The sequence below is a fragment of the Hyperoodon ampullatus genome (genome assembly GCF_949752795.1).
Source record: "Hyperoodon ampullatus genome assembly, chromosome: 7".
Lineage (NCBI taxonomy): Eukaryota > Metazoa > Chordata > Mammalia > Artiodactyla > Ziphiidae > Hyperoodon > Hyperoodon ampullatus.
This window is the reverse complement of record NC_136920.1, coordinates 16068068-16095837: the sequence shown is the minus strand read 5'-3', so window position 1 is coordinate 16095837 and position 27770 is coordinate 16068068. Positions and strand designations below refer to the sequence as shown.

Sequence of the window (27770 nt, the reverse complement as noted above, 5' to 3'; positions counted from 1 at the left end):
GGCCCTAAGAATTCTTTTAAAAATTTATTTAATTAACTAATTTATTTATTTTTTGGTTGGCATTGGGTCTTCGTTGCTGCGTGCAGGCTTTCTCTAGTTGCGGCGAGAGGGGGCTACTCTTCGTTGCAGTGTGCATGCTTCTCATTGCGGTGGCTTCTCTTGTTGTGGAGCACGGGGCTGTAGGTGCACGGGCTTCAGTACTTGTGGCACGGGGGTTCAGTAGTTGTGGTTTGCGGGCTCTAGAGCACAGGCTCAGTAGTTGTGGTGCACCGGCTTAGTTGCTCCACGGCATGTGGGATCTTCTCGGACCAGGGTTCGAACCCATGTCCCCTGCATTGGCAGGTGGATTCTTAACCACTGCACCAAGGACACCAGGGAAGTCCGATTCTAAGAATTTTGTGCACGTTAACTTATTTAATCTTCACAGTAACTCCATGAAGTTATTACTATCCCCATCTTACACACGAGGAAATATAGACAGAGATTAACTTGCTTAAGGTGACATAGCTAAGTAAGGAGACCTTACTAAATCCAGGTAGTCTGATCTTAGACCTGTGCTCTTACCCATCGTGCTGTCATGTCTCCACCACAATTGAAGGCATACAAACAGGTACGTCCACCTGAGGGAGAATGTTGAGCAAGAAGGGGATGTGGAGAGCTTTGCCTTTTAGTTTATATCATCCTGTGTAATATAATTTTTTTTTTTGCAATAAGCAATGTCCGTGTGTCACTTGTGTAATTAATTTTTGAAAAGATATATGCAGAACTAGAGCCGAGCCAGGATTAGAAAATGTGTTGGTTCCATTTATTTTCTCCTTGGTTAAGTCTGCCCTAATGCCCTGCCTTTGTGCTTGTCAATAGCGATGATTCCTAAGGTTGTAAGGTGGAGGCATAAGGTGTCCTCTGCGTACTTTAAGTCCAGAACACGTAAGAAGTAATGAACACTGACTGAAGTGAAGTGAGCCTCCTTCCTTGCCCACAGGTTCCTTTCAACAGCTCCTCCTCTGTCAGTAAACCTTCTAGTGGACGATGTGTCCAGCAGTTCAGTGTTTGTGTCTCCACGTAAGAAAGACTGAGCATAAGACAGAAAACCTGACCCTGGGGATGCTCCTAGGACCAGCTGTCCCATCTTTCCCTGTGGGGAACAGCGTGCAGTGTGGCCTGGGGTGGGAAGAGACCAGGGCCTCCGACTGCCCCGTGTGCCTCTGCAGGTGTGTGACGACTGCGTAGTGCTGCGTAGTAACATTGGGACCGTGTACGAGCGCTGGTGGTACGAGAAGCTCATCAACATGACCTACTGTCCCAAGACCAAGGTGCTATGCTTGTGGCGTAGAAACGGCTCTGAGACCCAGCTCAACAAATTCTATACTAAGAAGGTACCCGTGAACTCTGTGTGCGTTGGGGGTTGGGCGTTGAGGGAAAGTGCGGAGCTCCTGCAGGGAAGTTAACATTCCAGAATCCACGCTGGAGCCCCACTTTTGCCTCTGGCTGTGGCGTGGGACACATAAAGCTGTCTCCGAGGTCCTGGCATCGGCCCAGGCCTCCAGCAGCCATTCTAGAGCAGAGGGTGGGGAGCCTGGAGAGCCTGTATGACAGGACAGCTCTCCCCACTGTGCCGCAGTGTCGGGAGCTGTACTACTGCGTGAAGGACAGCATGGAGCGTGCCGCCGCCCGACAGCAGAGCATCAAACCCGGTGAGCAGAGGACGGCTCCCTGGGCGCGTGCCTTCTGTCGGTTTTCATCCGTCCTGAGCGGGGGAGGCCTGATGAGGGGGTCAGGCCGCGGGACTCCCCACCTCCCAGTTAGCTGACGACCTCCTCCCTTGCCACAGGGCCGGAGCTGGGTGGCGAGTTCCCCGTGCAGGACATGAAGACTGGCGAGGGTGGCTTGCTGCAGGTCACCCTAGAAGGGATCAATCTCAAGTTCATGCACAACCAGGTAGGTGCAAGTGGCAGCATGAGGCTTCCCAGCCCCAGTGTTCCATCTGCAGTAAGGATCAGTGTCCAGGTCCCCAGTGCTTCCCCAGTGAGCGTGAGAGAGGCCTCCGGGGCTAGTGAGACAATCGGAGCAGCTGGACCGGAGAGAACAATCAGAGGGGAGGGCGCAGTGACACTGGCAACCACCTGGAAGGTGTGGCAGGGAGCCTGTGCGGGGGAGGAGGGGAGAGAGAGGGAGCCGCGGTGGCCCGGCTGCCCCTGCCCATTAGACTCAGCACAGTGTGAGTGGGAGCGTCTCACTTGGCCCTTCTGCGCACAGTGTCCGCCTTCCCTCATCCCAGGGTGTGCTTTGGCTTGGTGGTTTTGCTTTGAGAGTCTATACCGGCTCATCCCCTCGCGTGTTTCCGGTGCGCGTGAAGCGTGCGCACACGTGCGTGTGTGTGTGTGTGTGTGTGTGTGTGGCTTGTGTCTGTCCCATCTGGAGTGTGTGTTTATTTGCCTTTTTTTTCCTGCCGATTCTTCCTCCTATTCTTTTCCTTCCTCTGAGCGTCCCTACTCTGTCCCCAGCTCCACAGGCCCCACTCCCCTTCTCTTGACTGGGGAGCACTTCAGGATCCATCTTGCCCTCATTGTGACTCCACCATTGGAGCTGACTGTTTTTTCTCTTGGTTCTAACACAGCATTACTTTTTCTCTCAGTGGACATTCCTTAAGCTAATTCCTCTCTGAGGCCAGCGCATCATCCCAGGTCCGCTCCCAGTCCTGACTCTTCACACAAGTGCCTTCCCTCCCCCTCCCCTGATGTACTGGTTCGTCTCCTTGAGGCCCTGAGCCAGACCCGAGTGTGCGAAGCACCACGGCCCCTGGCCAGGCAGCAGACACTCAGGGGTGGTGAACATCTGGACTCTGGGGCTTCCTCCTACCACTTGCCATTTTAGTTCTCCTTCTTTCAGGAATCCAGCTGGGCAACTTGGTGTGATGGGAAACAGCTGCCCAGGCTTCCTGGCAGTGTACTTGCAGTAGTATATTTACTATTAGTCACAGTAATATATTAAATAGTATACTTAATAAGACCTTAGGGTCCACCCAAAGAGGGGTTTACTTAAGTACTTTTCTAGACCATGAAGGTGCCAGCACTTCTCGGGGACCAGGCTTCTGACTGCATTTTAGGGCTGTGGCCTCCCCTGATGCCTCACCTTCTGAAGAAGAGATCTCATTAAATGACACCCAGATGCCCTCTTCCCGCTTGGTACACCCCCTTTGGACTGACCTACCGTCTAACCGTTACAAAGTATGTACAAGCTGGTCTGTAGTTTAAGGCTTTGACCCAGGAGAGAGATCCTGAAGAGAGAGAGAAAATCAAACCCTGACTGATGATGAGATAATGGCCTTGGGGTCTATCTTCTACCACATAACAGTCACCTGGAGTTGAGGAAGCATTGGACCCCCGGTGGAGTTCTGCAGTGTGGGGTAACAGAGGGGAAAAGCATGGTCTTTGGAGTCAGGACGTACTTGGATTTGGAGCCCAGCTTCATCATCCACGGGCAGATAAACTTTCTGATCCACAGTGTCCTCATCTGTAAAATGAGGGTGATACTATATCCTGTGCCACGTAGATGTAAGGACAAACAAAGAGTATTTGTAGAACCCGTAGTAGGTGCTCACAAGTGGTTGCTGTTAGTACTGTCAATCACCACAGACTCTTGGGAGAGCCTGAATCCTGTTTCAAGGACGATGCCAACACCTCCCTCCCAAGGACAGTCTGAGGGGAGCTTTGCGCCCGTGCCAGCCCTCTGCGCCGGAGGAGGATGCATGGAAGGGTAGAGAGCTGATGGGCTGAGGGGGGGCCCCTGGGGCACAGTGTCCTACAAGCACTGCCCTGGGCAGAGGGTGTGGGCAGGCAGCCCAGGCCAGCAGAGGGGCCTTTGCGTTGGCTTTGACGGTTAAAACTAACACCTTCCTTTCTCTCCCATGCTTTCTCCTCCGGCCAGGAGCGGAAGGTACATGCCCTTTCTGCTGTCTTCGCTTCTTAGCGCTTTTGAGTTGTGTGTGTGTGTATTCTTCCATCCTCCCTGTGGGAAATAGGTTTTCTGTGTGGGTGGGGCTGTAGCTGGGAGAGTGGGCTTTGCGGGGCAGTGGGGGAGCCTCTGGGCCTTACCCCCTCCCTCCCTCCCTCCCTCCCTCCCTCTCTTGCAGGTTTTCATAGAGCTGAATCACATTAAAAAGTGCAATACAGTTCGAGGCGTCTTTGTCCTGGAGGAATTTGGTAATTACACTATTTTGCTCTTAGGTCTGGACTCACATGGCAGTAACTCAAACCTCGGAGCTCCAGAGGAGGGGCTAGAGACAGAGAAGAAGAGCCTCTGCAGAGAGGTCAGGAGAAGCAGGAGTGATAGGGAGGAAGAGGGAGTCCTGACCTGAGAGAAGGGAGGAGAAGGGAAAGCTAGCCAGTCGGTGGCTGCCTGAGAGTGGCCCGAAGAGCAGTGGTTTAGACGCCGGGCTTAGAGATTAGCGCTGGTAGTGAAGAGGCTCCTCGAAGCAGCGCCACCTTCCCTTGTTTGGCCAGCTGGCGGGGCAGAGCAGACGAGCCATTCCCGAGCTCTGCTGTGTTCATGTCGCCTGCCTCGGTCCCTCTAGCAGCCCAGGGCTCCGTCCAGCCACCCTGGGGCCACGCCAGGGTCCGTCGAGCCTCTGGGCTGCAGGAGGGCGTGCGGCGGTGCAGGCAGGCTCACTCTAGGGGGCAGGCAAGCCTAGTGGCCTCAGAGGCGGAGGGCAGTGGTAGCTGGAAGCCGGGAGCTAGGCTCCCCCCAGCCAAGCGCTGACTGAGTGGTGTCTGGGTTCTCACCCTGGGGCTTTGAGTTCCTGCTGTGTTTGTGCTTCATTCTTTCGTGCCCCTCATCGCTGCTATGAAAACCTTCGTTCTCCAGCAGGTAAAGTGACCTCGCCGTGCGGCCTCTCCCCAGGCCCCTGCCTTGGGCCCTGAGGTGGGTGGGCAGGCTCCCTTCGCCCAAGCCAGCTGCTCGCATCACCAACTTGTCTCTTCCCTTCTCTCCCCGCCCTCTTCCTTCCCAACCTCCTCCACCCTCGCGCTGGCTCACTGGTTCCGAGTTTTCTCCCGTGTGCTCCTTTCTCTCTTCTGCCAGAGAGACGTTTGGGGGAGTCTTCCAACTCAGGAGAAGGACCTGGGGTCATTGCTCTACCTTTGATGAGTTTATTCCCTGTTAACCCTGGGGCCCCCTGAATTCTACCTCCCAGGGTCAGAAGAAGGTGTGGCCAACTCTCATCCTACCTTTTCTGGCCCCCAGGGATGCCACGCCCCCTGCTCCCAGTCTCCAGGGGCCATGATGATGGCTGAGGCCGGGGGACCTTACTCCTTCCTCTGGCCGAGCAGAACCCCTGCATGGCTGGGGCAGGGGTGACTCTTAGTCTTGCACTCCGGGCTGTGGACACGTGTGTATTTTGCCTGATGCTCCCTGTCACCTCCCTCCCCGGGTGCTGTACTCACCTGTCTCTTCTGCTCGGTGTGTCTGCTCCAGAGCCCTCTGACGCTCTCCCTCACACAGGCAGGCCTGGGCCTCTCCTGCCATCAGGGAAGGAAACTTCCAAGTCTGGTGGGTTTAGTATCATGCCATTTGTTCATCCGACCTCAGGACCCTCAGTGTAGGGGCTGGGAGTACAGGGAACGTGTTTAACTTGACCAGAGCATGGGGCTGGTGACAGGGGTGAGTTCTCAGGTGTCTCAGCAAGGTGAGGCACAGGCTAGAGGCAGTGCTTTCCTCCCAGCCGAAACCTGGGAATAGCAGCTGTGGTCCTCGGGCCCTGGATGGCAGCAACGACCAGGCTGGTGAGAGACTAGCCTGCTCCTGTGCTGGGGCTCTCAAAGTCGGTAGAGTCATGGCCATGGAGCCGGGAGCCACCGCAGACCTCAGATATCAGGCTGAGGAGTCGGGGCCAGTGTCCTCTCACCCGGCCGGGGCTGAGGCCCAGAGGGGAAGGGGACCCTGGTGCCGGGCGCTGCCACCTGGGGGAGTGTGGCGCTATTGCTCTTAGTTTTGAACTTTCTGTTTTGTCTCTTGCCCGTCCGGTTTTAGTTCCTGAAATTAAAGAAGTGGTGAGCCACAAGTACAAGACACCAATGGTGAGTGTGCCGACAGGCCAGTCTGCGAAGGGCTCCCCGGGGGCGTTCCAGCAGGAGTGGGGTGGGCCTCTGAGAGCACAGGGTGAGGGGCAATTAAGAATGGTTGAGAAGAGAATTTAGTCTAGATGCCAGAGATTCAGCTGGAGCTGAAGCAGGTCTTCAGCCTGGGAGAGGCACACATGCTGATCCCCTCCCACAGGCCAGCTCTGGGGCCTCGCTTGGGGCTCTTTAGTCTGGAGGCCTGGGCCCAGAGTTAGGGCAGGAGTTTCCCAGTTGGCAGATCTCCACGTGTGAAGATGTAGGAATCTGCGTGATGTTGATCTGACTGGTTTTCTCTCCTCCAGGCCCACGAGATCTGCTACTCTGTGTTGTGTCTCTTCTCATATGTGGCTGCTGTTCGTAGCAGTGAGGAAGATCTCAGAACCCCACCCCGGCCCGTCTCTAGCTGATGGAGAGGGGTTGAGGCTGCCCCAGTCCCGGGGCCGTCCCTTGCCTCTCGCTGTTCCCAAGTGCACGATGCTGCTGTGACCACGAAGTGGGTGATGTGTGTGTTCTCTGCAAGCCCCCTCGCTGAGGCTTAGATGGGTCCCAGTTCTGTGTGTCTCAGTGTCTTAGTGTATCTTACAGGGCTGAGCTAGTCTCTTCCAGCTTCTTCCTCTCCACCCTCCAAAGACCATCCTCCTCTCCCCTCGGGGCTCAAAAGTACGTGTGTGTCTGTCTGTTGGGCCAGTGTTCTAAGAACTCGGAGTACAGGCCAGTGCGAGCCCACTATTACGTGTCACTGAGACATTAGTGTTGTAGTTTCTCATCCTTGACATTATAACCTTCCAGAGCAGGACTTGGGCTCTCCGTCCTCTGTGATCCAGCACCGCAAGGTGCCTGGAGCAGTCCCACTGTGGGAAGTTGAGGGAAGCTTGAGGCTTGTTCCCCAAGACGAGGGGTGGGTGGGGAAAGGAAGGGGGGAAGAGTCAAGGGGCAGCAGAGCGAGTGGCAACCTCCCTGCTTCCTTAGTTCCTTCCTGGAACTTCCAGGCAGTTCCCAAGCTCGCAGCAACTGCCCATGGGCACAGACCTGGCTGCTGCTACCATGGTCTCCACCGCTGCGGTGGGGCTGCACTGACCAGCTGCTGTTTGCTGAGCAGCAGTTTCCTTGTGGTCTGCCTGGCCTTCGGCAGGGGAGAGCAAAATGACTGGGGCTGGGAGAGTCCCAGGGACCACAGGCTGCCATGCCCAGGAACCTGGTGGTGTGGGGAGAGGCCAAGTTCAGTATCCACCTCTGTGTCTGCGGGTAGCATCGCAGCACTGGCTGCCAGAGGGAGAGAGAGCCTGGGAGTGGGCAGGAGATGACTGTAAATATTTCGGCTCCACATTATTTATAGAAAATGTACAGATGTGTGAATGTGAAATAAAGGTCCTTAACTCCCCTTGGGCTTCTGGCTGTCACGCGTTAAATGACGCCTCCTCTCAGCCTGGGCTGAGGAAGGCTGACCCTGGACTCGAAAAAGACACCTTTGGCCTGAAGGAATCAGGGAGGTGAGATCATGCCCATCCAATCTCTGGTGTGCTGAAGGACCCGCTTCCCACCCCTCTGGCCCAGTGGAGCTCACCAGCTTCCTGTGTTCTGAGAGGCCCCATGGGAGGGGCCTTCCCAAGACGGTCGCTAGAGGGAGCGGCCAAACAGGACTTGACACCTAAGCAGATTAATTTAGTAGTAAAGGAAAAACCAAGGCCCAGGGTCTCAGCTTCCGGTGCCCCTTACAGGTGTGCTCCAGAGAGGTGGTGTGACTCGGCCAGAGCCTCCCACGGGGCCTGGAGCCCAGGGCTCTGGGCTCTTGGCCAGGAGTGTCCGGTTGGGTAGAACTCCGAGAAGCAACCTTGGACCAGCCTTCATGGAACGTCTTTCTAGGCCATGGAGAAACCACTCCCTGGGCAGGAAGGACCGTTGTCACTCCATCAGGGCACCTCTGAGAGCTGCTGGCTTCCTCCTCCCAAAAGCGAACTGGTGATGGGATTTTGGCTCCCCACGGGGGAAGGAAGAGCAGAGTAGGGCCCTGGCCCCTACACCTTCCTGGTTCCCAGTGCCTTGTCTAGACAGGATCACTCTCTTCCTGTGCGATATGCGTGTAAATGGGCAGTGGGTTTTTTGCCCACTGGGACCCCAAAGCAGCTGGTACACTTTCACTCCTGGCCTTATGGACACAGAACCACACTGAGATTAGCACTGCCCCCCATCCAGGCTGCTGAGACCATGGGTCACCAGGACAAAGATGGGAGAGCCTGGGGATTCTGGCTCTTTTGCTAATAATACACTTTCCTCCGTCACAGCTCCTCAGTTTCCTCATTTGAAGGTGGGGAAGGCTGAGGTTCCTTCTAGTATTAATGTTTTAGGAACTTAGGATCCCACTCTGGTCCTCATTTAATTCATCTGGGAGAAAGAATACCTGCCTTCAGTTTGCTCTCAAGATCAAGTAAATTTTCCTGTGCTTTTTCTGAAAACAAGCATCTTGGCCAAGAAGAGTCCGTTCTCTGTGATTGCACCGATCTTTTATTGCCCTCATACACTGAGAAAACACGGCGGGCCAGAGAGGCCTGTCCCCAGCCATCATTTCCTGAGCCCGCACACTTTTCGCCCCAAGGATCTGAGGAGCTTCCAGATGGAGCTCTGACAGGTTAGCCTGTGCGGAGTGCCCCCCATGCCTGCTCATCATAACTACGCTGCCCTACTGGGGCTTCCCCAGCCCAGCTCCAACACACACACTTGCATACACATCCAACAGCAGAAGGTGGCTTGTCCAACTTCCTTCCAGGCTCCTGGTACGTGGGTTGGCTCCAGTTGCACCTGTGACACAGGCTCCCTTGTGAATGAGCTGGACTGAAATCCTCCTAAGAGCCACCTGCACCCCCATTTCCTGCTGGCTGCCCCTGGACCAAGGGCCAGGGCTCAGCCTTTGATTTGGGCCCTGGGTATCAGGGTGATGCAGAGTACATACCTGGCCATCCCCAGGAAGCCAGCCTCGTCACTAAGGCACTGCAGGGGAGAAAGGCCATGTCATGCACGTGTTGAACCTCCCAGCACTACGTGTGTCCCCCCACCCCCACCCCAGCCTTCGGGAAGGCTCAGGCAAGCAGCTTTGGCAACAAAGTCCAGAAGCCAACACCATCTGGACATGACAGGGTCATTGCTCTTTCAGCCAGAGCAGCTGCTTGGGCCAGGACAGCAAAGCGAAAGCCCAGAGTCCCAGCTGGCACCTGGCCTTTGCCACCACCCCAGGCCCTAGCCCAGCGGGTTCCTCACCTCGCACTTCCAGGCGGCACTCACACTGTGCCTCGCCTTGCAAGTTGGTGGCCCTGCAGACATAGACACCCCCGTCGAAGGGGCAAGGCTTTCTAATCTCCAAGGTCAACACTCCCTGCTTGCTGAACATGCGGAAGCGGGCGTCTTTGCCCAGGTCCAGGCCATTCTTGAACCAGGAAATTTTGGGCTGTAGGTGGGAAGGAGGGAGATCTCTCAGGTTGAGAGAGGACCTGGCAGGAACCTACAGAGACTAGGCGTTTGTATTTCTACTCTGGGGATCCCACTGTAGTCCCAAACTATGCCCAGGGCCGAGTATGAACAGGGAGCCAATGAGGAATGCCAAGGCCCTGTTCAGGGAGGGCCCTGATACCCAAAAGTGGAGAGAAAACAGGGGGACAGGCTGGGGGGAGGACTGCTTGAGGCGGGGGCCTACGAGCCAGGCCTCCTGGGTCAGCCTGGACCAGGGCCCAAAGCTCCCTACCTTGGGGCTACCCCGGACAGCACAGCAGAGAGTAGTAGTGTAGCCAGCAAGGACCGAACGGTTCACCAGGGGGCGGGTGAAGCTTGGGGCCTCAGAGAAGTCCAGGGCCTTGTAGTTGGGTGACTCATACGTGATGCCTGTTGGTGACAGAACTTGGTACCAAGAGGGCCACACCTAGCCAGGTTCGCCCCCCTGCCCCAGCCCCTGCCCGCGGTGGGTGGGAGTGAAGGTACAGCACCTGGTCTAGGGATAAAGACAGGCTCCTTGGTGGTGGCGGCTCTGTCACTGGGCCCCACCATGTTATGGCTGAAGACCCGGAAGTAGTAGCCATTGCCGATGATGAGCTCTGACACCACGCAGTGGGTGTGGCGGTAATGCTCCAAGACGGTGAACCACTCCTGTGGTGTGGAGGAAAGGTAGGGGGTTCTCTGGGGCAGGCCCTACTTCCTGCCAGGGGCCTCTCTTGGGTACCCCTGGTGTCAGCACCTTCTCTGTGGAGGGAACCAGTCTAAGGATACTGGGGAGGGGCAGCTGGGGCCCAGGTCTGCCTGGACCCAGAGAGGGTGCGTGCGGGGGGCCCAGGGCCCCGGGCTCACCATGCTCTTCTTGTCAGCTTTCTGAATCGTGTAGCCCCAGAGCTCTGTGTTGCCGTCATCTTGGGGTGGCTTCCACTCCAGAGCCACATTGAAACCCCACGCGTCAGTGACCCGGATATCCTGGGGAGGACTTGGCTTGTCTGCAGGAGACAGACCCAGTGGGAAGCCCAAACCTCCTGACATCGCCTGAGCGTGAGTAGGGGACACCAGGCTCCAGGGGCCCCCTCGCTCCTGCCAGGACCTGGCCTGCCATCTTCTGCAGGGGCTCTGGGCATCCCAGAGGAGGGGCCCCAGGCCTGGAAGACGAGAAGCTCCAGGTTGAGCCCTGGGCCCTGGCAGCCCAGCTCAGGGACTAAAAACGCTCGGACTCAGAGGGAAGCCCCAACACCACGTACCAACGACCTGCAGGACCAGCTCAGCCTTGTCCTCCATGCTCTCGATGCGCAGGGTCACCTGGTAGGTGCCCGAGTGGGCGAGGTTTGCGGCCCGGATGAACAGGATGGTGTCCGTGGGGCTGTTGCGGATGCTCACCTCCTTGCCTGCCAGTGGCTGTCCCTCTTTGGTCCAGGTCACCTGAGGCCGGGGCTTGCCCTGTGCGGGAGGACAGCTCACTCCCGAGCCTGGCTCTCCCTACCGGCCACTGCACCAGCCTCGCTGAGACATCTGTCTGCTGGGCGTGGACAACACACGGTGGTGGGGGAAGGGAAGGGGGCCAGCCCTACCTGGAAAGGAATGAGGAGGTTCACGGGCTCTCCGACCTTCTTCTGGATGGTCTGGCGAAGATGTCTGGGTAGCTGGAGCCGTGGCCGCTCTGTGGGTACGAGTGAGGAGCTTGGCGGGGGCCCCCACAGCCGCAGGCCCAAGGAGCGCCAGAGCTCCCTCCGCTGGAGGCAGGGCCTGGAGAGCGCAACTAGGAAACATGCCGCCTACTGGGCCCTCCTCTCCTTTAGCTCCCCAACCCCAGCCCCAAAGGTTCCCAAAGCTCCTGCTTCCACCCGAGCCTCTCCACACTGCTACAACAGGCAGGGAACAGAGAGAGTGAGGAACTTATCTGAGGTCACACAGCTAGCCAGTCACAGGCCAGGATGCAAACCTAGGCTTTTGGACTCCATGCCCCCTGCTGTTTCCATCCCAGTTTGCTGCCTCTTTCCACCCTGAGAACCAGTCCTTAAAGGACTGACTCTTTGTTGGCAAAATAATGGAAAGTGGATCCCACATGGGCCGATCTGACAACAAGCGACCTCACTGCTCAGTCCTTAACACATGGACAATACCTACCTGTTGGAGCTCAGAGACCCACAAAACAGAGCTCGAAGGTGATGGTACAATGACCTACATTTTCCCTAGTCCAGAACTGGGGGTTGACATGGAAAACCAAGAGGGAGGCCCTCTCTGCACATCTGGCCTGTGGCACGGGTATAGGCACCAACCCCCTCCTGTCCCTGCCCAGCATTTATCCCCTCCAAGTAGGGTCTCCCTGACTGCCCCCACCTCCACTGGACCCCAAGGGCCAGGGTGCCCGCGGCAGGTCTCATCCCTGCACGAGGGGCACTCACGCAGTATCTCCTGCACCGTCACAGGCTCCGTGGTGATGCCAGGGGCTCCAGGCCCCGCCACATTGTGAGCCCGCACGCGGAAAAGCAGCCGAGCCCCCGTGGGCAGGTCCTTCACCAGCAACGACGTGTGCTCGGTCAGCCCCTCAAGGGCAGCCACCCACTCCGAGCCTGGGGGCGGGGGTGGGGATGAAGAGGCAAGGCCATGGGCAGTGTCCGCATCCTGCCGCCCACATCCCTGGTGGCCGACTGGGGCCTCCACTGCAGACAGGGGCCCTGCAGGGTGACAGGGACCTGGCCTGGCCTGGAGGGCAGTTCAGAGAAGGGTGCTGGGAGGCAGAGGGCCCGGGGCTGGGCTGGAGCACTCACAGCCATCCTGGCAGTACTCCACGCTGTAGCCGTCAAGGCCTCCAGCTCCCATGCGTTCTGGGGGCCTCCACTTGAGGGAGACGGTGGTGTCAGAGACATCCTCCACCGCCAGGTGGCTTGGCTCACTGGGGGGGCCTGGGCAAAGGGGAGGCCAGAGAGGGGTCTGAGCGAGTCTGCACCAGCCAGGGCAGCTGAAGGACCACAATCCAGGGAAATCCTCCCCCTTCGACTGGCTTTCAAGCACTTTGAGAAATATATCAGCTCCATTAAAAGACATGTCTCTAGGGCTTCCCTGGCGGCGCAGTGGTTGAGAGTCCGCCTGCCGATGCAGGGGAAACGGGTTCGTGCCCCAGTCTGGGAAGATCCCACATGCCGCGGAGCGGCTGGGCCCGTGAGCCATGGCCGCTGGGCCTGTGCGTCCGGAGCCTGTGCTCCGCAACGGGAGAGGCCACAACAGTGAGAGGCCTGCGTACCACAAAAAAAAAAAAAAAAAAAAAAAAGACATGTCTCTAGACAGGCTTACAAACACACACACACCCAAGCAGCATCAGCGATTACAGAAGAGACCTAAAAAGGAAAAGACACCCCAAAACACCACCAACATGCTTAGAAAGAGCCACTTTTGTCAGATAGTGTAGGAAATTCTTTAAATGTAATTTAAGAAAAAACTGGCCTAAAACATGGAAATTTCCTGACCCTGTATGAGTAACTGAGTTGACTAAGAACTGAGAAAACCGGAAGTCACTTCCTAAAGAGAGGCCTGGCCCCTTCTCCCCACAGGCACCCTCTTCCTGCCATCTCACCACACCGTGCCCCCCTCCCTGTGTCTGCCCCACCACAGACAGCCACCCTCCTCCCCCCGAGACTCACATGTCCCGACAGGGACAGGTGTCCTCGAGAGTGCCACACCCTCGGTGTCTGTTCTACCTTCTCAACCTCCATTATACAGATGTGGAAACTGAGGCACAGGGGAAGATGACGACTCCAGATATCCCTCCTGGGGATGAAAGAGCTGGCTCTGCAAACCCCATCTCTGATTCCTGGTCCAGGGCCCTTTCCGAGGGACCCAACTGCCCTCACCCTCTTCCCTGGTTAACAAATGCTGGCTGAAGGGAGTGGGGAAGAGGAAACAATGATTTACTGAGCTGCTGTATGCCAGATGCTGCACCTGCATGACCTCATTTCATCCTAACAATTCTATGAAGTAGATATTATCATTATCCCCATTTTATAGATGTGGAAAGTGAGGCTGGAGAGGTCTCTCAGCTCCACCCCTTGCCAGCTGGTGACCTCGAGAAAGTCATCTAACTTCTCAGAGCCTCACTTTCTTCACCTGTGAAATGAAGGTGATTAAAGGAGACCACGGGTGTTAAGCGCCACCCACAGCGTAGCTGCTATTACTGGGGCCCCTGAACGGGAGGGTGTGGGGCGGGGCAGGCAGGGCAGGCTCACCAACAGGCATGAACGGCTGGGAGGCGGGGCTAGGCCTGGACATGCCCACTGCGTTGACAGCGTAGACCCGCATCTCGTAGACCACGCCCTCGATCATGCACCGCGCTTCGTGACTCAGCTCCCGCAGCAGGTCGAAGTTCAGCCGCATCCACCGGTAGCTCTTCTTCTTCTTGCGCTCCAGGATGTAGCCTGGCGAGGGGAGGTGGGAGCTCTGGTCTAGAGTGCAGGCACCCCCGCACACCCTGCCCTCGGCTATGTCCCCTGTGCCCTCGGCTCACCTAGGACTGGCTGCCCGCCATCGTAGGCAGGGGGCTTCCACCGCACCGTGCAGGAGTCCTCGTCCACGTTGCTGATCTCGGGGGCCGCCGGAGCATCCGGCACATCTGGGGAGAGGGGACCCCCATCAGCCCTGCCCGGCCGAGGCCGACGTTGCCCATCCCCACAGCACCCCAACCAACAGGCTTCCCCCACTGCCCCCAGAGCCTAGAACGATCTTTCCAGAATGCAGTTCTGATCACATCACCAGCCTGCAAACAACCTATTACGGCTCCCCACTGCCCATATTCACCAGTCCTAGTCCCAACCCTCTCTACGCATCTAAGAATGTGGCCCACAGTGTTTGTTTAGAGACTAAATGAGTGCATGGATGGGTCCTCCCTGGTTGCTCCTGTGGCTTCCCCACCTGGAACCCTGCCTCACCGATGACCTTGACTGTGAGGTTGACCTGGTCCTCGCCCACGGGGTTCTGCACCGTGACAACATAGACGCCCTCGTCTTCCTTCTCTGCTCCCTCAACGGTGAAGATGCTGCGGTCCTTGGTGGTCTCCACTCGGACCCGGCCCTCGGTCTCACACAGAAGCTGGCGGGGGAGTAGGAGTTGGGGGGAAGGACCCAAGTCAGAACCCAGGGGCTTCTGCAGCCTCTGCAACAGCTGACAGCCCTGAGACGGGAAAGGAGCTCAGCGCTGGGTCTGCTGGGGAGACACAGCCTGCGTGGAAACTGCACCCATGTGAGCATCTAATCCAAGACCCTTTCCTTACCACCTGCCATGGGCACGACACCAGGGCAAGGGTCACAGGTTCTAGCTCTAGCTCTGTCACGGAACTTTAGACAGTCGCCTGTCTGCTCCATGCCTCAGTTTCCCTATCTGCTGAATGGGAATAACATGACCTCACAGAGCTATTGTGAGGATCCTGAAAGACCTCAGCTGGGTAGAGGAACCATCCGTGAGTGGAGGACGAGAAGCTGACCTGATTGGTGACCCTGCAGCTACTCCTACTGAAAAGTGCCAGGGACCCCACTCCCTTGCTGGGAAGAAGCACAAAGTCAAGGTCAGCTCAGGAAGACAAGAGCCAGGGAGTGCCCCCAGGCAGGAGGACTTCCTGGCAATGTTGAAGGTGTGAACGTGTGTCTGTCTGGGGCATGAGGGCCCCGTGGAGACCCTACCAGGGGCAGGAGCACAACTCCTGCCAGATGTGGCACCTTCACAGAGACCTCACCTGACGGTGGATACCACATGGGCAGAAAATGACTAAGGGCAAATGAGCCACCTTCAGCCTCACTCACCTTCTTGTCAAATACCCACTCATCACTGGCACCTGAATCCCCTGATGCATCGAGGGCTGGCCCTGCTGGGACCTTATTCCCCTGGGAACAGAGCAGGAAGGAAAGGAAGGAGTGAGGGGAAAGAGGGTCTGGCTCAGCCTGGAGGGAACCCCTGCCAAGCAACCCCTACCCGTCTCTCCTTTGCCCGCTTCCCCGACCTCTCAGCCTGCTGAGCCTCTGTGCTCCTAGTTCAGTGGCCAGGGCGTGTACATGTGGGGTGGGGAGCAGGTCCCAGCATACACTAGTCCCATGCACCCATTTTACAGGTGGGGAAGTGGGGGAGGGATCCACAGTACCTTTGTGATGGTCTTCTGCCAAATCACAGTAGGAGCAGGGTCCCCGGAGATAGGAACGTCCAGGCGTAGCTTGTTCCCAGCCACCACCACAATGGTATCCGGCACGCGACCTGGGCAGTCCAGGTGGATCTTGGGAGGTTCTGGCAGGGAGATGGCACAGGTCAGAGAAAGAGGAAGGGGCCTAAGGCCTATGAAAGAGGGGAAAGCTAGAAGGAGCACATGCCCCTGGCTGTTTTGTTTTTAATTTATTCTACTGAGGTATAGTTTGCACACACTAAAATGCCTAGACTTGAGCATACAGCTTGATGAGTTTTGACAAACGTATACACCCTGTGTAACCACCACCCGGTCAAGATCTACAACATTTCCATCTCCCCAGGAAGTTTCCAGGGAGGTTCACAACATCAGGTCACCTAGCGTAGCATTTCTCAACTTGTGTTTGGGAATGCCTTCCTAGAAAAAAAAAAAATTTCCATGGACAAACAATTAGGAAACCCTAGGTTAAACAAAGTTAAGCAGGATGTTTTAGAGCCTTTGACAGGCTAATGCACCTTCTGAATCAACAAGAGGTTCCCAAACTTATTTCACCATGGAACCCTTGTAAAATGGAGTATCATATGAAGTGAACCCTGTTTAGAAAGCCCTGACCCAGAGCATGCCTCAGCCTGGACTATTCTCCTGAAATTAGGATCCTACACAGTTTAATCTAAAAGCAGGAAAGGTACTTCTAAAAGCAGAAAAGATTTAATAATAAAATCTCACCTCTGTGATGTCATTTGAAAGCTCACACACACCATGTCAGATCATTGTTCCCACCATCCCATAGGGGAGCCACTTCAGGATCCCCATTTTAGAGGTGAGGAAACTGAGGCTCAGAGAGACTGCAGGTGGCCCGTGGTTGTGAGTGGCAGAGCTGGGGCTGGGCCTCAGGGTCCCCACTCCTGGTTCCTTTCTTCCCTCTGCTTGTGAGTGGAAGGGAGACACGGGCAGGGCGTGGGAGGCAGCATGCAGGGGCCCAAGACTCACCCTGCCTAGGCACGAAGTCAATCTTGACCTCTGCAAGAGATGCAAGAGCAAGTGGCACCAGGGTGAAGGCAGGGCCCAGCAGCAGGGCCCAGCAGCAGGGGCCCTCATGCCCCTCAGCACCTGCTCACCCATGAAGTGGAGCTTGGCAGACAGGTTACAGGCGAAGCCTTCTGGCACAAAGCTGTAGTCCGCCTCGTCTGCGGGCGTGACGTCGTCCACGGTCAGTTTGTGGACCCTGCAGGGCAGCGATGGCTCAAGGGACCCTGCTGGGCCATGCACCCCTGGCCTCACCGGACACCCCAGCCAGGGCTCCAGGGGGCCCTCACCCCACCTTAGCTCAGTGGTGTTCTAAAGTGCTCTCTTCCTCTATGTTTGAATTTTTCAGCTCCCTTGCATGCTTTCAGAGGTAAGCAGTGTAGATGTGTCCCCTCGGCTGGGCCACTGGAGACTGGGCAGGGGCTGGTCTCATTAATCTCCGTGAACTTGGGCCCAGATGCTCGGGGCATGAGTAAGGGAGTGGGAGAGAGTGAGGGCCCCTGGCCAGAGCCGTCCTCCGAGGCCTCCTACTCTACCCTGGTCACAAGTTATGTGTGTGTGGGGGGCTCCCAGCCTGTCTGTGTCTCTCACTGCTTCGTCTTTGTCTCTGTCTCCCTTCTTCTCTGTCTCTAATGGACTGTTCTTCTCTGTATGCATCTGCCTCTCCATACTTCTGTCTGTCTCTCTCTGTATCTTTCTATTTGTCTCTGTCGTGATTCTGTGTACCTGTCTCTCTGTTCATCTGCTTCTCCCTCTGTCTCTCATTCTCAGTCTGACTTTCTTTGTCTCTAGTTCAGTCTCGGTCCTGTCTCTAAGTGTCTGTCTCTTTCTGTTGATCTCCATCCATCTGTCTTTGTCACCGTCTTCTTCTCTCTCTGTGTCTCTCCCTCTGTCTCTGTCAGTCTCTGTTTCTCTCTGTCTCTCCGCGTGTCTGTCTCTGGCACACCCTGCACACTCACCGCCCGATGTGGGACACCTTTATGCGGCTGTCAGGCACCAGTTCCTTCCCGTTCTTCAGCCACACGCCCCGCACGTTCTCATCCGACACCTCACACTTGAACACGGCCTGGTCCTTTGAGCCTACTGTCAAGTCCGCGATGCTCTGGTACACCTCCAGCTTTTTCTCTGGGGGGCATAGGGCAGAGCCAGTGAGCTGGAGAGGGTGTGTGTGGGCGTGAATCCCTGTGGAGATCCCTCGGGCTTGTGAAAACACGAGTGCAATGCATGTGTGCCTGTGACGGTGCCGTGTACAAAAGGAATCTCATGTGTGCCGGGGTGGGTGACACTAACCAGGCCCATCTGAACCTCCAAATACCCTCCAGGTGGTCACCTCAGCATCCCCATTTTATGGATGAGAAAGGTGAGGCCCGAGGTGTCAAAGTGACTTGTCCAAGGCCATGCAGGCCTCGATCCCGGGTTTGCCCAATTCCCCTACATGGCTGGGGGGCTAGTGCTGAGGGGGCCTCCCAGGGCCTCACCCTGAACGATGAGTTCAGCCACAGCCTGGCCCCCACTCGTGCGCAGCGCGTAGCGCCCAGCATCCTCCAGCGTTGCCTCGTTGATGATCAGGTGGTGTCTCTGGCCGTCCTTCTTGAACCGGTATTTGAAGGTCTCCTCCCGGGTCAGTTCCACCCCGTCCTTCAGCCTAGCCAGAGGGTGGGCAGTAGGTGCCAGGGCCTCCTCGGGGGATGCCCCCAGGTCCCAGGCCCCGCCCCGAGCCCCCCACCTCTGGCACTCACCATTTGACCTGGGCCCCCTCCTCAGACACTTCACACTCAAACTCCACTCGCTGTCCCACCATCACCAGCTGGTCCTCCAGGGGACATGTGATCAGCACGGGGGGCTCTGTCACGCAGAGAGAGCATGACGGACGGGCCGCTCTGCGGCCCCCCGTCCCCTCTCAGGGTCTCAGGGCGCCAGGCCCACCTTTGACAAAGAGCTCGGTGCTGCACTTCTCGCTGCCCACCACGCACTGGTAAGCCGCGTCGTCTGCCAGCGAGCACTGGCTGATGGTCAGCGTGCGCTTGGCGCCGACGGACTCGAAGATGTACCTGGGCGGGGCCGGGGTGTGGGCAGGAGAGCCATGGACGCACCTCCTGTGCTCTGGGTGCCCCCTCAAACTGCTGTCGGGACCCCCGTGCCCACACCCCAAGCCTTCCAGGAGCCTTACTTGCTGTGGAGCAGAAGCGGCCGTTGGAGCGTCCCGGTGGGAGGAGCGAGACCAAGAGAAAATGAGCAGGGAACAGAGCCGGGAAGAAACAGAAAGGTGGGGCGTTAGACCCAGAGAGACAGGGATCCAGAGCTGGCCAGAGAGCATGGGTGGAGGGAGAAGCAGGGAGAGCACGGCCGGGGAGCAGCTCCCCCAGGGCCCCTCCTCACCCTGCAGTGTCCCCGGGTCCCACCCCCACCCGCACCTGCCGCTCATCTGGATCTCCTGTCCGTTCTTCAGCCACTTGACCTCGGCGTCGGGGTCGGCCAGCTCCACGGTCAGCCGGATCTTGTGGCCCTTGCTCACCTGGTAGGCCGGCTGCAGCTTCTTCTGAAAGGCTGAGCGCTTCCACCCCTCAGGCCCCTGCTCCCGGGGCCGCCCAGCAAGGAGGGCGAGGTCCTGCCCCTCTCCTCCTCCTCCTGCCTCCCCCGGTCTCTCTCTGTGCCTCCTCTGTGACTCTGTCTCTTTACCCCTGTCTGTCACCTCCGTGTCTCTCTGTCTTTGTCTTCCTGTCTTCCTTGGGGTCCTCTTCACCTGCTCAGCTCAGGGATAGGGTCTGGGGCTTTCCAAAAAGACAGAAGCTTGGCAGGAGAATGGGTGATGCGACAAACGGGCCTTCTCCTCCTCTCCACTCTGTTTTACCAACAACCCCCGGTTTTATGCCCTCCTACCAGGCGCCTCTGCTGTCCCAGCTCAGTTTCCAGGGCTCCTTGTCAACCCCTTGAGGGGGAAGGGCTGGCCTGAGCCCTCTCCTCGGACCCGCCTGGGAGCGAGGGGCGCTAACCTGCACCCACCTGTTCTGTTTGGCTGTGAGGAAGATTAACCAGGCTCTTCTCTTCGTGGGTCGGGGGGTCTCTGGGCTAAACTGGCTTCTTCCCCTTGTTTGGGTGTGGGGAGAAATAAGCAGGCTTTTTCTTCCCAAGCCGGGTAGGGGAGGAAGAGGCCGCCTGGCTTTGGCTGGGGGCGGAGGGCTGGCCTGGGCTCCGTCCTCTTCCTGTGGCGTCTCTGGGCTAACGTGGCCCTTTTCTTTTTCTGTGCGGCAAGGTGCCAGCCTGGGCACTCCCGCTTTTTCCCCACACGAGAGGGGATTCGCCTGAACTCTCCTTTCCTGAGCGTCTCCGGGCCAAGATGGCCGCTGCTCTTTTTCCGTGGGCACGTTCGCGTGCGTGCGCGTGCGTGCGTCTGCGCAGGCGCTCGCCCCGCCCTCTCTTTTCCCCTGGCAGAGGTGTCTCACCTGTGCTCTTCTTCTCCTCCCGCCTCATGCCCTTGAGCCTCTTGAGCATGCCTCGCAGGTCGGTGATGCCGTGCTGGAAGGCGATGCGCTCGTACTCTGACGGGGGTGCCTGCCGCAGGATCTCCCACACATCCTCCTCCGCGGGGCCCTCCAGCCTCGAGTCCCTGTGTCACACGGTCCACGTGGCGAGGCTTCAGGGCAGGCCCCATGGCCAAGACAAAACTGCAGCCCCCTCTCCTCCCCTCCCAAGCGGAAGCTGCCCCTGCCCCTCCGCCTCTTCCCTTCTGGTGGGACAGCTCGAGCTGGAGTGGGTCCTGGGCCAGTGCTGGGGCTCAAGGGGGCTTAAGGCTTCAGTATGGGGTGGGGGGGGGCCTGGTTCTGGGAGGTGCTCCTGGCTGAAGTAGGGGTGACAGGTGCAGAGCTTCATGGGGCACTCACCGTGGGGTCCGGAAGCTGCTGCTCCAGGTGGGGAAGAAAAGCAGTGGACACATTAGAGGTGTAACAGAGAAGACCAAACCTGACTCCATATTGAATCTATTCCTTTAGCTCTAACCCTTGTACTGTGTTGCCTGTGCTTGGTCATGCTGGCTCTGCACCTCTGTAAAAGAATGTTGCCTATGGCCCAAACTATATATGATAGCCCATTCTCAAGGCTTTGCCTCCCAGGCTTGACCTTTAAAGGTATATAGCACTTTTCATTTGTATAGAGATAAAAAATTACAGAACAGAAAATAACATTTGTCTTGTTGGAGGTTTACAGGAACACTGTGACCAGACCTACGTGGCCGGCTGCAAGAACAAAGGATTCCACCAAGAAGTCTTCAATAACCAGCCACACCCCCTCCCCTTTTAGTAGAAAAGAAGCCTGAATCCTAACTTGGGGAAGATGGTTCTTTGGGACACTAATCCACCACCTTCTCGGTTTGCTGGCTTTCTGAATAAAATCGCTATTCCTTGCCCCAACACCTTGCCTCTCGATTTATTGGCCTGTCGTGTGGCAAGCAGTCTGAGCTTGGACTTGGTAACGAAGGAATGGGTCATCCCTCCATGGACCGCAGCCCGTGGGTCCTCACCTCCACCCTCCTCTCTGCACTTACACCTCTCTGTTTACAGGGCACACGTGGCCTTGTTTATTCCTCCTGAGCTCCAGCAGGTGGGTATCAGGAGGACCCGAGGCTCAGAGACTCTCCCCAGTCAGTAGGGATCCTCACCCAGGTCAATCTGATCCCCAGCCCTGTCATCTGTCATCTGCCCTGGTGGGGATGGCTACAGGGTCCTGCCAGTGCCCTGCTGCCCCAAAGCACTTGACCCCGATGCTCATTTTCTGGGCTGCAGCAGCATCGGCCATACTGCAGGGTCCAGGAGAGGGAGGGACAGGACACTGAGGACACAACTCAGTTGCACTGGGCTGGGGGGGCAATTCCTGAGGCTTTGGAGCCTTCTCCCAGCTTCTGGGTCCCCAGAGCCTATTGAGATGAGCTGTCGCAGACTCAAGTGTAGGATGGTCATGGGAACGGTGTGAGGATGTTAGTTCATGGGATGTAACTTCTGAGCCCTCTGACTCTTCACAACACCTGGATTGTCCCATTTGACAGACAAGGAAACCAGCTCAGAGAGGTGCAGTGACCTGCTCAGGGCCACACGGCTGGAAAACCACGGTGCCAGAATTTGAAACTGGGCCACACCACCTGCTCTGAGAGCTGCTACCCAGGGGCTCACCTCTTCCTCAGCAGCGAGCTGAAGTCCAGAGTCCCAGCATCCTCATGGCCGTCACTATGGAGAGGAACCCCCATAAGGCCACAGTTGAGCCAACTAGAAGGGGTTTGGGAGCAGGGGGTGGGGTCGTGGTTGGGGGATGGACGTGAGAGGAAGGGACACCGGCTGAACGGCTGCTCCCTGACTATCTCAGACCCCCGGGGTCTATGTACAGGTGGGTAGGAAGGGGTACCTGATTCGCCGACCACCTCCAGCCAGGCTCCTGTGGGGGTTAGACTCAGTTTCTCACCTGCCCAGGGGAGCTTACTCTCTTCCATCCCCATCCTCTTCATCCTGGCCCTCCACATCACCCCAAGCCCTGACCCCCGTATCACCCCCTGTCCTGATACCCCCACATTACCCCTGGCCCGAACCCCAAGGGGCCTAAGACCCCAGCACCAGCCTCCCCCAGGCCCTGACAAGAGGTGGCCACTCACGTGCGGCGGAAAGCTGATCGGAGGTCCACGTCTCCGGGGCCGACGGCCTCTGGGTTCAAAGAGGGGGATGAGTCAGGGGAGGAGGCTTCAGAGGGGGCCATCCCAGAAGCCCTGCCCTGGGATCTCCTGGTGTTGCAGACCTGCCCATCCATGACCCCTTGACAGTGGGCATCTGCCCCAAGACCCCATCTTCTCAGCCTTTCCCAGCCAGGGTCGAGGTACCAGGGACGTGGGGCAGTTTATCGTTCCCAGTACCTTTGAGGTGGTTCATCTCCCGCCCATCTCTCAACTTACCCTTCACCTGTTCACCTGTGCCAGGATCCCAGACACCGAGATGACTAAGACCCCAGATGAGATCTGGGCTCAAGCCCCACCCCAACCCTGGAAGCCTCGATGGGTTTCTTTCAGTATTGGGCATGTGGTCAATGGTTGCATGGCCAGGGCTCAGCATCCTCCTTAGTATTGGGAAGTAGAGGCAGGTATGGGGACAGGACCCATAGGGAGCCCAAACCCAGAACTGATGCCAGAGGGCCCCTTACCATGGACAGTGAGGTTGAAGTTGCAGCTGTCAAATTTGTCCTTGGTGGACACCTCACAGCGGTAGCCACCAGCAAAGGTGGCCTGGGCATCTGTGATGTGCAGCTCAAACAGGTAGACCTGTGGAGGTGAGGTGTCAGGGGAGACTCGAAGCGAGGAGATGAGGCCCTTCACCCCTAAAGGAGACTGTGGGTGGTTAAGGGCCACTGACCTTCTCACCCCTCAGGGCTTAAATTAATCCATACAGTTGTATAAATAGAAAAAGGGGCCCCTTCTCAAGGTACATTGACTGCCATCTGTGGCACAGGGTGGTGATAAAATATAAATCAAGGGTGGCTACAAGGCAAATGGCATTCACTTAAGATGAGGCACTTTGGGGAATTCCCTGGTGGTCCAGGGGTTAGGACTCCATGCTTTCACTGCAGTGGGCCCAGGTTTGATCCCTGGCTGGGGAACTAAGATCCTGCAATCCACGTGGTTCGGCCAAAAAAAAAAAAGAGGCACTTTTGTTCAGTGCACAGCCCACACGACTGTACATATCTACCCTGCCCTGCCAGAAGCCCCCTTGCCTGGGCCGGGACTTTGGAAGAGTGGGAGGAGCAAAGGCTGGGAGTCAAAGCACAGGTTCTAGGCCTGGCTCTGAGTGACCTGGGACCAGCAACAATAAACTCTCAAGCTTTGGTTTCCTTGTCTGTATAGTGAAGAATTGTTATGGTTGATCATTGAGGGTCCCTTGAGCTCTGATACCCATCCATCTGGGGCATTTACACCCTCACTGACTGGTGCCCCCCAAGCCTTATTTATGCCCCCTTGAGACTATCATGCCCTCCGAGCCCCCCACATCCCACAGATCCCCTGTGCCTCCCCATAGCCCTCCTCTGAGCCTCCTCATGCTCCCTGTGTGCCCCTGGCCCCCCAACCAGATTCCCAGGCTCCCCATGACCTTCTTTGCACCTCCTCTGTGCCTCAAGTCTCATGGTGCCCCCTGCCTCTCTGTGCCCCCCATGCCTTCCAGGGGCTCTCCAGGTCCCCTTTCCATGCATCCCCGTGACCCCCGTGCCCCGCAGGTCCCACCTTGCTGGTCCGATCGTAGCTGTCGTGCAGCTGCAGGTGTTGCCCCACCTTGCTGCTCAGGTCCACCCACTTGCCCTTGAACCACTTGACTACAGGTGGTTTCAGGAGGCTAGCCCCTGCCACGCGGGCTGAGAAGGTGATGCTGCCACCTGCAGGAGAAGGGTGACAATCGGGGATGCCCTGCTGCCTCCCTCCCCACCTCACCCTGGGTGCAGCAGCCCCGCACTCACCCGCGGTCACCTCGCCATCCTGTGGCCTCATCACAAAGAGGCCGATGGGATCGTCAGGGGCTGCTGAGCTTGACCCTGTGGACAGAGGCCTTTGAGACCTGCCCTGGGACACCCCCATCCACTGACCCAGCCTCCCTGACCCACCCCTCTCACCTTCAGGACTCGGGGAGCCTCCTTCCACTTCAGTGGCCGAGGCCAGGGCTTCTCCAGGGCCTCCAGGAGCCTCAGCAGGGGCGGGAGCAGGGCCTGGCACAGGCTCTGCCTTCCCTGGAGGGGATCAGATGGGGGGTCGTGGAGAGCTTCTAACCAGAGACCCCCTCCTCTTGTCCCTGGTCCTTTCCGCCTTTGCAGTGTGTACAAAGGTTCATTCAGCCTGCCTCTCACCTTCTCCTCGCCCCCACTGGCCGTCTGTGCCCACATTCCAGGGGGTCAGCCTGAACATCCCTCCTCTCCTTCCCCAGGCTCTGGTCTTGGTCCAGCCCCCCAGGCTGGGCTGGGGCTCCCTCCACACCCATAAGCTCATGGGGCTTCCCTGCCAGCACACACAGCCCACCAAGTTCCCATCTGTGTGGGCATGTCCAGTGGGAAGGCAGCTTATGTCTTATTCATCTCTGAACTTCCCCCACCTCCGCAACGGCCGAGACAGGCCAGGGAGCCACGTGGGGACGCTCAGAAAGGTCTTGCTACAGAAAACGGGAAAAGGCCATTGCTGGCTGAGGGCACAGCCGAAGCAAAGGTAAGAAAGTGGGAAAACATCTCCTGCACTCTGGTCGAGGGAGAGGTGGAGGGGCTGCCCCTTCCCCGGTAGCTCCAACTTCAGGGAAGGCTGCCCAAGGTCTTACCTGCTTCTAAGACCTTGAGGTCAAACTTGACCTTGGAGGAGCCAGCGATGACTGCATAGGACCCCTGGTCAGCAGAGCCCACGTCCCTCACTGTCAGCGTGTGCCGCGTGCCCTCGGCTGCCAGGCCATATTTGTCACTGGCACTGATGTCACTGCCTGCCCGCTGCCAGCGCACCTTCACTCCTGCCCGCTCTGTCTCGGCCTCAAACACGGCAGAGCTGCCTGTGGCCACCTCCACTGACCGTGGCTTCTTGCTGAAGGCGGAAACTGAGGGGAAACGGAATCTGCAGGGGCCCCTGGCTTGCCCATGCACACCACCCCTATAGCGCTTCTTATTAAATACGACGATAAGCACTTTAATGCATCACCTCATTTAATGCTCCAATGGCTCTGTGAGGTAGGTGCAGTTATTGTGTCCATTTCTCAGATGAGGACTCTGAGGCTCAGAGACGTTAAGTGACTTACCCAAGATCACATAGCCAGTAGGTAGGAGAGCCAGGCCTGTGGTCCAACTTCCATACAAGAATTTTGCTAGGTGTGTCCCTGGATATCCCACCCTCTCAGCCTGTGGAAGCCCATCCCCCTTTCACCCCACCAGCAGGGGCGCTTGGCAAGGGACCAGTACTCTGCCTACTTGGATGTGGCTAAATTTGTCCTCTAAGGGCTTCAGGCTGAGAATCAGCCACCGAGATAAGGCTGGCCTGGGAGGGAGCTGGGGCTGGGGGGATGATCCCTGACATGGACAACCTTGGTAAGGGCACAGGCCAGGACTGGGACTCTGGGCTGTGACTTTCTCTGCCCTTGGCTGGGGATCAGGGGCCTCTTGACCATCCCCTCCCAGAGCAGAAGGGCTGCAATACCCCACTGCGGAGGTCATAACTGGTGTGCGGGCCACAGCACAGGGGTGCAGGCTCATAAAGCAGACAATCTCAGAGCTGGGAGGAACCAACCTAACCCCTCTTTGTATAGATGGGGAAACTGAGACCCAGAAGGGGAGGGACTTGTCCAAGAGCATTCAGGGAGCCTGGCTCAAGTCTAGAGTCATCCTGGGGTCCTTCCTGCAGCAGCCTTTTCCCAAAAGGCAAGCCCAGGCCTAACCTTGCTGCAGGAGATGGGCATGGAGGCAGGGAAGGGGTCTTCCTGCGTCCTGAGAGTGGGGTGATGGCCCACTTCCTGCCTTAGCTCTCTCCCACTCTGTGCCCCTGACCCTGCTTTACTCTCACTCTCATCAGAAGGATGAGAAGGAGAAACTGAGAATCAACAAAAGGACCCAGGAGGACGGTGCTCCTGTGCTGGGGCTCAGAGGCCTCGTCCTCATCAACCCCCTCAGGAACTCGCTCCTAGGCCCACCCCCCATTGCTGATGTCCCCAGCCCTCCCTGCCCCACGCTCAGCCCCAACCCCAGGCCTGGAGCTACCTGGTTTCTTCCCTGGCTCAGGCATCTTGGGAGAGGTCACACCAGGAACTGAGCACGCACGGGCCACCGAAAGAGCATCTGAGCAGGGATCCGTCCCCCCTACTATATAAGGGGCCACCCCCTCCCCAGGCCCTCCTTATCTGCACCCTTCCCAGCCACCTGCTAAATATAGACAAATTCCAGAGATCAAGGGCTCTCCAGGAGAACACGGGACCCCATTGTTCCTGGCTGGCCCCGTCCCCTCCCCCGCCAGCCCAATATGACAGCTTCTGCCCCCCAACCCTCAATAAACCTCAGGGGTACCCCAAGCCCTGTCTGTACATCCTTCTGACAGGCAAATTTTGCAGTGGGAGCGTGTGGGACCCATAACCCTGAGGCTGATGGGTCTAACACATCCTTGCCGGGCGGTGGTTACATGCACAGCCCTGGGCTGGGCTGCCCTGAGTCCTGGCTTCCCCCATCAGTGCTCCTCTGTGACCTTCTGCCCCCTGTGACTGCCTCCACACACCCTCCCCCTGCCGCTGCTCAGGTCACATCAGGAACATCAGTTGCTACACAGAAAGAAGCAAATTACATGTGACCTACCGTAAGCAAGACCCAATATCAGGGAAGGTCATTTGTCCCTCACAGTCGGGAGGGAGGAATTCTGTACACAAGGACTGTCCACATGGTCAAAACTTACCATCCCTTTTAACACCAAAATCCATTCTTTTCTTCCATTTTAACCATGTTTAAACCGCATCTCATGTTCCTGGGCCTTCTTTAAAAGCAGACTGGGCACCACTTTCCCTCTCTCGGGGCTCAGAGATCCACGTAGGGGGTGTCACGTTTGGGCTTCCCCAGTCTGAGCCCTCGGGGCGAGGAGGTGTGTGTGGGTGTCTGCCCCAACACGGATGGCCCCAGAATCTGGATTCTCTGAGGTCTGCAGGTTGCTGAGGGAAGTTCCCTCACTCCCAGGCTGTCGGCCACCTCTTCTTGCCACTGTTGGAAGCAAGAAGCTTACAGGTTTCCCTGCTCATCTTTCTCTGGCTCTCCCCTGCTGTGCGCCAGAAGCCAGAGCAACCAGACACTAGGGTACATGGGAGGAGTTCACCCGTGTCAGGGTCCTGCCAGCATGGATGCCGTGAGGATGCTTTGTGGCCAACGGGAGCTCCGGGGCTTAATTCCTGCTCCTGACCAAGCTGCACGTTATCCCCTTCCAGACACGTGAAGCTTCCCACCTCACACTGCCACGGTGGCCCACGTGGGGTGGG

General features: G+C 57.5%; 2 protein-coding genes across 39 annotated transcripts in view; one reads left to right on the top strand and one right to left on the bottom strand.

Annotated features, from left to right (window-relative positions):
- The window catches only part of MADD (MAP kinase activating death domain), a gene marked incomplete at its 5' end in the record, with an annotated part of 36343 nt that extends 28846 nt beyond the window's left edge, over window positions 1-7497 (top strand). For 22 of the 38 annotated variants that reach the window (XM_079708978.1, XM_079708975.1, XM_079708974.1 and 19 more), the window contains 6 exons: window positions 1212-1376; window positions 1622-1694; window positions 1832-1938; window positions 4133-4202; window positions 6028-6074; window positions 6419-7497. In XM_079708978.1, the coding sequence (XP_079565104.1) occupies window positions 1212-1376; window positions 1622-1694; window positions 1832-1938; window positions 4133-4202; window positions 6028-6074; window positions 6419-6523 (567 nt within the window). In that variant the 3' untranslated portion in view covers window positions 6524-7497. Of the gene's footprint in view, window positions 1-1211; window positions 1377-1621; window positions 1695-1831; window positions 1939-3927; window positions 3937-4132; window positions 4203-6027; window positions 6075-6418 lie in introns of all 38 variants that reach the window. The other 16 variants (XM_079708973.1, XM_079709005.1, XM_079709004.1 and 13 more) reach the window with 2 other exon arrangements.
- Window positions 7498-8824: 1327 nt separating this feature from the next.
- Window positions 8825-26542, bottom strand: MYBPC3 (myosin binding protein C3; the record flags this gene model as incomplete). Its single annotated transcript, XM_079707759.1, has 32 exons — window positions 8825-8912; window positions 9064-9101; window positions 9369-9555; window positions 9850-9986; window positions 10088-10247; window positions 10446-10585; window positions 10841-11036; window positions 11168-11256; window positions 12002-12169; window positions 12368-12502; window positions 13820-14008; window positions 14098-14202; window positions 14519-14678; window positions 15386-15466; window positions 15721-15860; window positions 16747-16776; window positions 16875-16981; window positions 17742-17907; window positions 18261-18427; window positions 18522-18627; window positions 18709-18833; window positions 19197-19329; window positions 20226-20389; window positions 20664-20684; window positions 21945-21998; window positions 22174-22203; window positions 22418-22466; window positions 22957-23074; window positions 24029-24177; window positions 24259-24525; window positions 25101-25367; window positions 26518-26542. The coding sequence occupies 31 exons, from the start codon at window positions 26540-26542 to the stop codon at window positions 9094-9096; spliced, it is 3873 nt and encodes a 1290-aa protein (XP_079563885.1). The 3' UTR covers window positions 8825-8912; window positions 9064-9093.
- Between the last annotated feature and the right edge of the window lie 1228 nt (window positions 26543-27770).